Source organism: Desmodus rotundus, chromosome 6 (assembly GCF_022682495.2).
Source record: "Desmodus rotundus isolate HL8 chromosome 6, HLdesRot8A.1, whole genome shotgun sequence".
Taxonomy (NCBI): Eukaryota; Metazoa; Chordata; class Mammalia; order Chiroptera; family Phyllostomidae; genus Desmodus; species Desmodus rotundus.
This window is the reverse complement of record NC_071392.1, coordinates 30,847,163-30,859,640: the sequence shown is the minus strand read 5'-3', so window position 1 is coordinate 30,859,640 and position 12,478 is coordinate 30,847,163. Positions and strand designations below refer to the sequence as shown.

General features: G+C 41.7%; 1 protein-coding gene across 3 annotated transcripts in view; it reads right to left on the bottom strand.

The window, feature by feature from the left end:
* The window catches only part of CDK6 (cyclin dependent kinase 6), a 227,627-nt gene that overhangs the window by 107,831 nt on the left and 107,318 nt on the right, over positions 1-12,478 (bottom strand). For all 3 annotated transcript variants that reach the window (XM_024577298.4, XM_045185268.3, XM_053926947.2), the window contains exon 4: positions 5,255-5,422. In XM_024577298.4, coding sequence (XP_024433066.1) covers positions 5,255-5,422 — 168 coding nt within the window. The remainder of the gene's footprint in view (positions 1-5,254; positions 5,423-12,478) is intronic.

Here is a 12,478-nt window from a genome sequence, read left to right as displayed (position 1 = left end):
AGATGGGAGAACATTCTCCCTCTTCCATTATTGAACAAAGTAGAGTTTTTCTCCAAACTGTGTGTGTTCGGCACAAGCATTTGGAGGAAAAATGCTCATTCCACCTTTTGTCTAATGATTCTGTAAAAGCCCTCCCGCGGCACTGGAAAGTCACTGTAATGATATTCACTGCACAGCATAAATGAGCGCAAGGCAGGCCAGCCCTGGACTTCATCCCAGGATGTTAAGTTACTGGGGCACCAAAAAGGAGCGAGCTCATTTTAAGGTGTAGGCTTCTATCCACAGGCGGTTTTATGGTAACTGTCCTGGGGAGTGAGCGGCGCTAAATGCCTGGGCGTTGGCAGTCACATCTGCATGGGGAAACGTCAACACTGGCATCACTCTGGACAGCCAAGGAGTCTCATGTCCGGTGGGCGCAGCGCCGCCTGTGCTGTCGCAATTGGGCACTTAGGGGATTTTAAGAGAGCTGACACGGGAGTGAACAGACAGAACTTGGTTTTTCCTAAGCAACGATACATTTATAAGACATTCAGCTGTGCACAAGGATGGCAGAAGTTGCATTGAGGTCTACATAAAGAATGAACTAACCAGGAGGCACACATTCATGCCTCAGTGTCTGCCAATGTGTCAAAATGTGGCATGAGCTAGTTGTCTTGTTAAATGATAATTTCAGCAAGACCTACAATATATTTTTTAAAATGGACTGTTGAACATTTGTGGAACCTCTGGCACCCTTTGTATAGAACCAGAGAGTTCCCAAGAACACAGTTTGATAAACTGTGAAGTACTAGAGCCTACGGTGAGGAGACCAGGACAGGTGTGGGGGTGGTGGGTTCTCCAAGCCATGTGTAATCTGTTTGCTGAATTCAGACTTAACCTGGTCACGAACTGCCTTCCGCAGTCTCAGTTTCCCCGCTTGCACAATACGGTGGGGTTCACAGGGAGTTCCAAAAACAGCAAATCCAATGGCAACAGCATCACCCTGCCTGCTATGGTTCAGTTTAGGAGAAAAGTAACAAAGCATTTGCATCATAAAGAGCGAAGGCGACTTTCTCCCTGAGCGGCTGTGCACTGTGTGTCATCACCAGCAGCATCATCACGGGGTGGCTGGTGAAGTCCCAGGCTCTGCTTTGAGACCCTCCCTGTCAGTGTGACCAAAACTTCTGGCTGAGTGGTTGGTCTCCGTTTCCCTTTTGTTTTGACAGACAAAAATAAGTTGCACCATACACCACACTGACAAGGGAAGAACTGAGCAACGTTTGACCTTAAAATGACTCTGAATATAATTTTAGCTTATCTCAAAATGTGTTTTATATCCTTGAAACATTTCTGCCACTGAGACTATAGAATCACATGAGTCATGAATTTTATGTATTACTTATGTGCCACGGGAAGGACTTCCCTGTCACCTCTTCTCTTTGGTTTTCCACAAAGGTGATATTTCAGTGTAGGTCACAAAAGTTGATTTCCACGGGTTCCAAGAAACTCTTCTGATAAAAATAACCCATGCTGAGTCTAACGGTCCCCACTTCTCTTCACATTCCCAGCTCCTTATACCACAAGGGGCCTCAGATGCTCACAGGCATTCCAGTCCACGGGCCCACACTCTGCCCCCACACCTGCCGGCTGCAGAGGGGGGCACACAGTGGCACAGCCTGCTGGTAGGCAGAAGAGCCTGAGAGCCGCTCGGGAATTCCAACACTCTTGAGTGTGGGGGGTGGGGGAGGGGGTGTCTCAGGGACTAGGTGGCGCATCTCCTTGGCATCCTGAGTTTCACGCTCCATGAAGGAAGGCATGGCTAGAGCAGGGCCAGCGCAGCCTCCTCTAAAGCGTGAGACCCAGGTCAAGGGACCCTCTTGTCAAGTCTAAGGTATACATTGTATCTATCTACATCTTACTTCTATACAACCTGTACAGAAAGAGGTATGCACAACCCTTATTCTGTACAGGGTTCTGGGAATGCCTGACTGTATACAGAGCAGCAAGAACCCAATGCACCCTGTCAACACCTGACTGTCATGCTGGGGGCAGCCCAGGGAAGCCAGGCATCTAAGGGCACTTACCTTCCCTTATGGGATGGAGACAATCTGAAGTGACAACTACAGTCCAGACTTATAGTGATTCTCCTACATTAGTATCTACCCAAAAAGGCCAACTCCTTCCAGGATCTTACAGCTTGATAAACTAACCCCCCAAATAATTACAAACAAGACAGAGAGCAGTATTATAACAGGCCTCAATTAGACGTTACTTTGAGTGGTGGGGAGAAAATGGAGACAACTGTACTTGAGTAACAATTAAAAAAAAGAGGAAAAAAAGAAAAAGTAATAAGGCGTTACTTTGAAATCACTGAAGGAGAAAGCAGGGATTAAGTTCTGCAGGGCGTACCAGGAGGGAATATCTGAGTCAGGGTTAGGAAGATAAGTATCTATCAGCTTGTCTCGTGGCTGGAAGGTGTCAGTTTTAAATCCACTAACTTGCAATTCCTTTAACATTCCACAGATGGATTCCCAGTTCCTGTATGACATAATTCACAAAAAAAATGTGTATTTTCAGGAAGTGGAAGAATAAATACCCGTTGAATCTGGAAAATTGCGATTCCAAGTCTTTATACGTCACCGTGTGAATGTGAACCAACGGATCAGTGTACTAAATGGACTTTTTCCTTCAAATAAAAAAATATATAAAGCAATGGGAAAAAACTTAAATGCCGTACTCTATAGGAATCATACCCCTTATTATTACCGTTAAATTCCAACCATTACTTTCAAGTAAAGTCTACATTTGTTACGGTGTCTTCCAGTTGCTAATGTTTTTTTACTTTGTCACCATAAGTAATACAGAGTAGGCAAGGCAAACTCGATCCTGAAAAACCAGGTACTTATGATCGCCTTTCTCCTTTTCTCTATGAAATAGTTTGCCTGCATTTTCCTGTCTGGGCCTATCAACTTTCAGCAAGAATGGAATGTTAATTCATGTTACACACAAGCTGGGCTATCATTCCTCAAATTTAATAAGAAAAAAAAAAGGAAAGAAAAAAAATCAAAACCAACTGGGTTTCCTGTTTTTTATTTATGGTTTTTAGTGCCCGTTTGGGGGATCAAAATAAAGTATCTTTCTCAGTGATGGCTCACCCTTCCCTCAATTAACGACGCACCCACGGAGACCAGTTCCTTCCATCTGCTCCTCTGATGACTGTCCGGATCACAAAGCCTATTCAGGCTTCTCCCCAGGGCCCTGAAACAACATGCGCAACTGCTTCCTAGGGAAGCCTGCAGCCTACCTCACCCTTCCCACTGGGAAGCACACAGCCTCAGCCCCTTCTGGTGTGGTTATGTAAGAATACAAGGGCCTGCCTGACCCAGCCAGAGGCTGAGGCGTATCCTTTAAATATTATCGGTGCCTTGTCTTCTCAATGAGACGGTGCTGCTGGACCAAGAGGAAACGAGTACAATTTATCTTTCAACCGGGGGGCACATTCCAAGGGATCCCCTGTAAAAAATTCTGATGCCCTAGGTAAAGTATACAATGTTGGGAAAGTATGTAATCTCACATGTCCAGGTTGTAGTATCCATATTTCAGGGTTGGGGAGCAGAATACTTTTGTAAATTGAATGTTTTTCTAAGGCAAGTTATCTCTCTCAGAGTATTTCCAATTCCCCTCCCAATTTTCTACTTCTCAGCCGAGGCATTACCGGAATGTGGGAAAACAATTTTGCTGTGCAGAATATTAGCCTCCTTGCAGCCACTTCCGTCCCCAAGTCATGTGATAACCAGAGACAAGGCCGTACTTCTGTGAACAACACTCCACACCCAGGGTAGTGCTGCCCCGACTGAGAACCCTGCGAGAGGTGGACTGTATATTCCCTACGCTGTACTTCACATCCTGTGACTGTCTTTATAACTGGCAATTTGTACTCATTAATCCCTCCTTTTTCACCCCGCTCCCCGCTCCCCAATCTCCCTCCCATGTGTACGGTGTCCAAGCTAGGTACTAGACTCATCAGGGTGATCACTCAGTAAGTTATATAAATGTCTACTCACTATGTTGTACCCCTGAACCTAACATAATATTGTATGTCGACTGTAATGGAAAAAATTTAAGGCAGAAATCAATGAAAATAAAACATAAAAAAAGACGGATTATACGTACATATTTACCCAAGAGGATTTCTTTTTAAGACTTAATCTAATGCTTTGGGGGCCTTTTCTACAGCCATCATAGAATCAAAGGGATTCCCAGCATCACCCTTAGCCCCAGGTCAGCAGCACAGCAAAGGAATATTCCCTGGCTTTTTTTTTTTTTTAATCTATACATGAATTCACTGTATGAAAAGCAGGTCTTTCAAAGAGAAGGGTTATCAGTGCCTACTTCCAGGCTCCTCTTCTCATCTCTGAGGTGCAGAATTTCACAAAAATTCATCTCAGAAACAATGAACTAGAAGGAGAAATAGAAGCTAACCAAAGTCAATGGCTATTATGGTTTGGGGCCGGAATGATACCTAGGACAGGGTATTGTAACTGTCATTCTTTGTCAAAAGAGCCCTTTCTCTTTTGGCCTGGATGAAGGCTTTGCCTGGCAGGGTGGTGCTACTTGTTCATGGGTCATCCAAGTTCACTATAAATTCAATTTTTTCTTCACAGTCCACACCACAGCTTCGGAAAAGTACTTTCATACACCTGTGCAGACACCCCGGCTTTCCTCAAACCAGGGTTCTGCAGACAAGTCAGGGATGCTGGTGTTCTCTTTTCCTTGAGCTATGTTCCCCAGATATTACACATGCAGCTCTGAAAATAGTGTTATAGCAAAAACCATTTTGATACTTGTAAATGATTCCCTTAAAAAAATTATTTATTGATGAGAGAGAACATCAATTAGTAATTCCATTTATTTATGCATTCATAGGTTGATCCTTGTATGTGCCCTGACTGGGAACAAACCAGCATCCTTGGCGTACTGGGAAGATGCTCCAACGACTGAGCAACCTGGCCAGAGCAGGACTAACTCCTTTCCAGTGGCTAAGATGCTACAGGCTATTTCTGCAACGGGTCCTGTCCACATCAAGCCCAGCCAGGATGTGTCTGTAGTTGTAAGCAGAATGCTTTCCTCCTACCCACTGCTATATAAAAAAGCGGAGACGTTTTGTTCACCAGCAGACCACTGGCAGTAATAACATTAGGGGCATGGAATGGGGCACTTTGTCCTTCAAAAGAGGAAAAATAAGTTTATGAGAGAATAGCACTTTTTCACTCACCACTGAGGTAAGAGCCATCTGAAAACTGTAGATGCGGGCAAGGCCGAAGTCAGCCAGTTTTATTTGTCCGCTGCTGGTCACCAGAATGTTCTGTGGTTTTAGGTCACGATGCACGACTCGGTGAGAATGAAGAAAGTCCAGACCTCGAAGAAGCTGAAACATCATGTCCTAAATAAAACAACAACAGAAAGTCAATGAACAGTCAAACAGAAATTCAGCGTGCCAAGTCCTCAGCACTTAGAGAGTGCTCGCACAGAGTATTCGCTTTATGAATGAATTTGTCTACCTTCCTGCCTCTCTACCCTTCCATTTTCAGGATCACTACAAAAATTTTTACTCTTGCCCTGCATTTTATTCACGAAAGGACAACTTAAAAATAGTTTCACATGGCATAGGAAATATTCTGGAAGAATATATACCAAACTGGTGTCAGTGGTTAATGGTGGGGAGAGGAAGTGGGAGGTGGTGAGAGGGGATATTTTTTACTTCCTATACTTCTATATGATCTCAATAATTAAAATCCAGTGAATGATAATGTTAATGATAATTATTTTATAGCACCAAATATTAAGCAGACACTGTGTCAAGTACTGTTCTAAGCACCTTCTGTTTAGTAACTCAACCCATACCCCAGCATTAAGGTAAATATCATCACCCTATTTCATAGGTCAAGAAAGTGATACACAGTAGGTATATATAATAAGCCCAAAGTAACACCACTAGCAAGAGACCGTCTTGATTCAGAGTCCAGAAAAACTGGACTAAAATCCCCAACGCACTCCTTTATTAGACCGACGATTGAATGACTATGTAAAACCAGCTAAGTCATCTAACCTCTTCAAGCCTCAGTTTTCCCATCTGCAAAAGGGCAAAGTACCAAAACCTATTTTGTAGGATTGCTGTTTATAAAGCACTACTCACAGTAGTAAGCATTCAGTAAATGGTAGCTGTTAATGCCATCCTTATTGGCCAGCAGAGGGGCATTTAGAAAATAAAGCAGCATCATCACATCTCTTTCTAACTTTAGAACTGATGAAATTAGACACAAGATTTAAAACACAGAAACAGCATCTGAAAGTATGAACTTAAAATTTAACCATGAAATGATCCTCTGACATCTGGGGTTGGTAAGATTGATCTACCCCCCAAAATCCTGTGAGAATGGTGTGCACAGGAAGGCCAGAATTATCTTGTTCATGTAAGGGTTAGCAGAATGATCGGGCAGCATCATGGGCTTACAGCTGGCAGTGGGCTGTGAGGATGCACTTGTTCAGCAGCTGGACCACTAACCCTCTCATGGAGAACAGCAAACCGTATTTTGCCATGTATAATGGGCACCCATGTTTTTGGCCCAAACTTTCAGGAAAAAAAATCTTATGTTTTAATTTTTATTTCAATTATTTATTTATATTTAGATACTTGGTTTTTTTTGTATTGTAAAGGAATTTTAGCATTTACTTTTAAACGTACTAGGGTGGTACAAGAAATTTTATGTAACAAATAATTACAAAACACAAGAACAGATGCAAGGTATTTTGGGTACTACCCATGCATAATGTGCATCCCTATTTTTCCCTCAAAAGTTTGGGCAAAATAGTGCATGTTATACATGGCAAAATACGATATTTAGTTCCTGGTTTAAGGTACCAGTTCTTCCTTCAGAGATGGGATTTCTGTCTTCACAGCCAGCTTGTTTAAAACCGAAGTCTTAGCTTTTTCCACTGACGTACTGGAGAAAATAGTGCACCCTTTTCATAATATTCAGTATTAGATTTAAATGAAGTAATGGATGCAATGGGGTTGTGCAGTTTCTGGCACATCGTAATCATTTAACAAATGATAATCATTAAAGTGTCTGATTTCTTGGGGGAGACAGGTCACAAAACTACAAGAAAAAGTGTCCAGTGCCACAAGGTCAATGAACAAAGTGCTAAGGGGGGGCACGCAACGACAGGTGAACTGGAATCCTTCCTGGGATCCACCTAAATGGATGCAGCAGCGCCCCCTCATCAGCGGTTTCACCCTCCGTGGTTTTAGTTATCCACGGTCAACTGCATTCCAAAAATATTAAATAAAAATTCCAGAAATAAACAATTCCTTAAATGCTCTTCTGAGTAGTGTGATGTCCGTCCCACCTGGGACGTGACTCATCCCTTTGTCCAGTGTATCCACGTTGCATAGCACTGCCTGGCTGTTCGTCACACAGTAGCCCTCTCAGCCATTAGAGTGGTCATCAGATGGGGTGTGTGTGTGTGTGTGTGTGTGTGTGTGTGTGTGTGTGTGTGAGAGAGAGAGAGAGAGAGAGAGAGAGAGAGAGAGAGAGAGAGAGAGGGAGTCATGGGTGGGAGGGACCAAGAAGGGGAAAGGAGGAGAGACAGAGCGAGCACATCCACATAACTGTTTTGGTTAAAATTTTAGGTATTGATATTTTTTTTAGAGAAAGAAATATTGAGTTGTTGTTCCACTTGTTTATGCAGTCATTAGTTGGTTCCTGATGTGCCCTGATGGGGATCAAACCCACAATCTTAGCATATCAGGATGATGCTCTAACCAGCTTGAGCTACCCGGCCAGGGCCCACATAACTTTTATTACAGTATACTCTTATCGTTGCTCTACTTTAGTACTAGTTATCATTGTTAATCCCTTACTTTATTAGAGGTATGGTAGGAAAAAATATAGTATATACAGGGCTTCGTACTCCAGTGGTTTCAGACCCCACTGGGGGTCTCAGAACATACACCCCATCCTGTGGATGTGAGGGGACTACTGTCTTCTGAACTGGCAGAGGTTACTTTCTCAATGTCCAAAGGTGGAAACTCGGGAGACGACTGTACTGTTGATGGACAGCAGTCCTTCAAGACTTAAGAACCAGGACAGGTCAAACAATGGATACACATGAATGTGAAAACGAAGCACAAAATGCTAAGGACAGCACCCTGCTGCTCTGGCAAGCAAGTCTGCACTGGAAACGTGGGCACCCGTGCAAGCACTACGTTTGAAACAGCACGGCTAACCCGCAGTAATGTCATGCTGGCTCATCGTTTTTAGCGCCTCGTACACAAAGTGCCAACCATTTAAAGAATAAATGAATACTCGTACAAAGAATAAACCTGCTTGGTTCGTATTTCAGTGTTCAAACAATAAGCAGCAAACGAGCAGAATAAAAGTTTAAAAATTTGAACTAATTAATAAAGCTCATTTAACTTTATAAAAAGCCTGAACTACAGAGTAAAAAATGTGCAGTGCTTTTATTTGCGCATTTATTTACATAGCACATACTCTATTTTTCTTAGTTATAAAACTGGTGCTTGCTTAATGCAGAGAATTATAAAAATTTAAAAAAAACCCACAGGAAGGGCAAAAATCACTCAAAATCCTACTCCTCAGAGAACAGAGAAACCTTCGCTGTTAAGTAATTTTTGTGTGTCTTTCTTGTCTGTTTCAAAAAAATTACATGTACTGCTATATCTATTGTTATAATTTATATAATTTATAAATATTATATACTTGTTCCATATTATATTAAATATATTTACAAATAAAAATGGTGATTATTCTGCACATATTATTTTGTGGTTCTTTTACAAACATTTAATAATTCATTATATTTTGCTACTACAACAAAACTTCTACAAAAGCTTTTTTCACACAATATGATTTTTAGTGGCTGCATGGTTTCCTCCCTGCAATATACCATAATCGTTATTTGGTTTCAGTTGTGTTATTTGGAACTTAAGAGTCTAGTTCTCCTTTGTTTAAAGGGGAGAGTGGATGAAAATGCCTTAACATCACATCTGAGCTCGGGTCAAGCAGTGCGAATCCACAAAACTGCGGTAACTGAATTCCACGTAAATGACGCCTGTTAATGTATAAAAAGTTAGTGCTGCCTAAGAATTGCCATTCTCCAGACTTTGTAGGGCTGCTTTAATTTTTTTTTTTTTTTTTTTGGTTAGCACACTGAGTTTTCTTCTAAACCTACAATATCTAGCTAAGCCACAATTAGAGTTTGAACTAGTGAGCTCTGAAGTAATGATTTTTTAAAAATCTTGCTAAAAATCTCATTCCCTTCAGTAGTTCAGTTGTGAGGTAGGTTGATGAACATAATGGACCTGTGATAAGTGTGATTTGAGGACCCTCCCTCATCGTTAACCGTCATTCATTGGAACACCTCATCTCAAAGGGGAAATACACTCAATCCTCACAGGAACTCTGGTCACAGTTAAGACATGGTCCCAATTCTTGAGAATGATATGAATGAATAAGCTGTAACCCTACAGGAGGTACAAGAAAACAGAAGGTATGAAACAATACAGCAAAGATGTGATCCTGCCCCGACCCTTGTGGCTCAGCTGCCTGGGCATCGACCAACCCGCAAAGGGACAGGCTGCCAGTTTGATTCCAGGTCAGCGCACACGTCTGCGTTGCGGGTTCTGTCCCTGGCTGGGGTAGGTAGGAGAGGCAACTGATCGATGTTCCTCTCCCTCTCTTTCTTCCTCCCTTCCCCTCTCCCTAAAAATAAATAAATAAATAAAATCTTTAAAAAAATACATGATCTCAATTCTTGAGACTATGAATAAATAAGCCGTAGCACTACACACGGACCAAAGAATGGCTTTCCTTTTGAATCACAGGAAGTACGCTGCAGAGACATTTTAAGGATTCTCTACTTACGTTTATTATCTGTTGTTAGCTCCTCAATGTTATAATCTAAATTAATTTAGATTATAGACTCAAGTATTTCACAGTACTCTTAATGACGCAACGCAATAAAACTACGGATACTGCCCGTTAAGTTAAACACAGGCAAATCCTTTTTATGTTAACGATGCAGTCCGGTAATAAAAGGTCTGAACACCTAGCCATGCTTAACGGTGAATAGTCACTTGGGGCCTCCCTCTGCATCCTTCTGAAAGTGAAAGCATGTTTCAACAGGACATCATCATGGAATGAAGTCTGACTTTTAGTGACTTTAGGTGGGGTTTGGTTCTTGGCAACTCCCCTAAAAAGACTCTGGACTTCTGTCTGAAAACCAGAAATTTTTAAGGCTTTGTAATTGTTTCTTTTAGGTGTTCCAGAACTCTAATCCTCTTATTTCTTTAAAAACCAAACAAGCAAAATGAAAACTTTCTAATGGGAAAAGTATTATTATTGGGTCTTTTTTCCAACTAAAAAATCATATAAATAGGTCCGAAAGATACTAAAAACACCCAATTTATTCCATACAGTAAGTCACGGAAAGGACAGCTTTCAACAGACAATTTCAGACTTTTGGATGTACCCACTGAAGTAATACATTCCCATCCTCAAACTTTAGCAACAAAAATGTCCATTAATACTTTATCTACTAAAACTTTAAAATAAGACATAAACAACTTGTAGACAAAGATGATAATTTTTTCTCTTCTTCTAATGTAAACCATAGTCTTTTCAAATTTATTACCCAAGTTTCAACAGAATTATCTTCACAATGATTTGTTGTTTCCTATGAAGGTTTCCGACTTCGTGTGTTTCCTGTGAAGAGTACCAGAGGAGTCTACAGTTTAAAATAGATCACACGTAAAGATTTTTTACACTGAACAGATAACATGTTGACTTCTGGTAGGGGCTATGATTGTAGGAACCGAAGTGAAAAAGCCCATGAGCCTATACGTAAGGGGCGATGATAAAGTCATGTAACAAGACGACTACTGACAGTACTGAGGGCTAGTCCCAGGATTTTTTTCATTCTTTATATTTTTCTGATAACTAATACATGCCTTTTTTTGGTTGTAATCACATACACATAACATAAAACTTACCATCATAATCATTTTAAGCGCACAGGTTAGTATTAACCATATTCACACTGCTGTACACCCAATCTCTAGAACATTTCCATCTTGCAGAACTGAAATGTATACCCATTTAGCATCTCCCCATTTCTTCCTCCCTGCCCAGACCCTGGCAACCACCTTTCTGCTTTTAGTCATGTATTTGACTTCTCTAGATACCTCAGGTAAGTGCAATCATACTGTATTCGTGTATTTCCGTGACTTGTTTATCCCACTTAGCATAATGCCCTCAAGGTTCATCCATGTGGTAGCATGTGTCAGAATTTCCTTCCTTTTTAAGGTTGAATACTATTCCACTGCATGTATACACCGCACTTTGCTTGTCCATCCATCTGCTGATGGACACCTTCTACCTTTTGGCTGTTATAAATAATGCTGCTATGTGCATAGGTGTAAAAGCATGTCTCGCGACCCTTCTTTCAATCCTTTTGCATACCCATAAGTGGAATGGCTGGATCTAGTCCCAGGATCTCTTAAAATCACAGCTATCCCATAAAATGTGGTACAATGTTTACTGCAAAGGCAATGAAGTGATGAATCACGAAGCCATGATAAGGTCCTGGCCAGTCAGTGAAGTGGGCGCTGACACTCACCCTTTTCCCTTGTGCTCTCTGGGAGAATCTGCTGCAGGGTCACAGCAGCAAGCCGACTGAGCAACACACACCTTTTACTCTGGGTTAAAACCGACAGCAGCATCTATGCTTCTGCTGATCGGTTTACCAACGATAAGAACGGGATGCAAAAAGTACTGTATGTGCAGGTTTCCCTCCTTCTTTCTCACTTTGGTCCTCAGGAGTACCCAAACACTGCTTCATCCAAATCACAAAGGGCAACACAAATTCTGACGAAGTGAAAGGAGGGTTAAAGCAGGTTCTTTAAAACTTCAGGTCATTCTGCTAAGAGAAATAAACCAGGCAGTAGGGACAAATACCATATGATCTCACCTTTAACTGGAACATAATCAACAGAAGAAAAAAGCACACAAAATATAACCAGAGACATTGAAGTTAAGAACAATCTAACAATAGCCAGAGGGGATGGGGGAAGGGACAGTGGGGAGAAGGGTTTTCAGGAACTACTATAAAGGACACATGGACAAAACCAAGGGGGAAGGAGGAAGCAGGGGAGGGAGGTGGGTTTGGCTGGGGTGGGGTAGAGGGGTGGGGAGAAAATGCAGACAACTGCAATTGAACAACAATAAAATAATTAAAAAAAAAAACTTCAGGTCACTTGGAAACTTGTAATTTTTGGTGACTTCAAAGCAAGCAGTAAATGGAAGGGCCTGGAGACACCTGTGAGCTCTGTTCCAAAGAAGAACAATCAAGCTGTACCACAGGACCAGTTACTACAGCACAGTGCATGTCGGGGGGAGCACTGGGAGGAGGGGAGGAG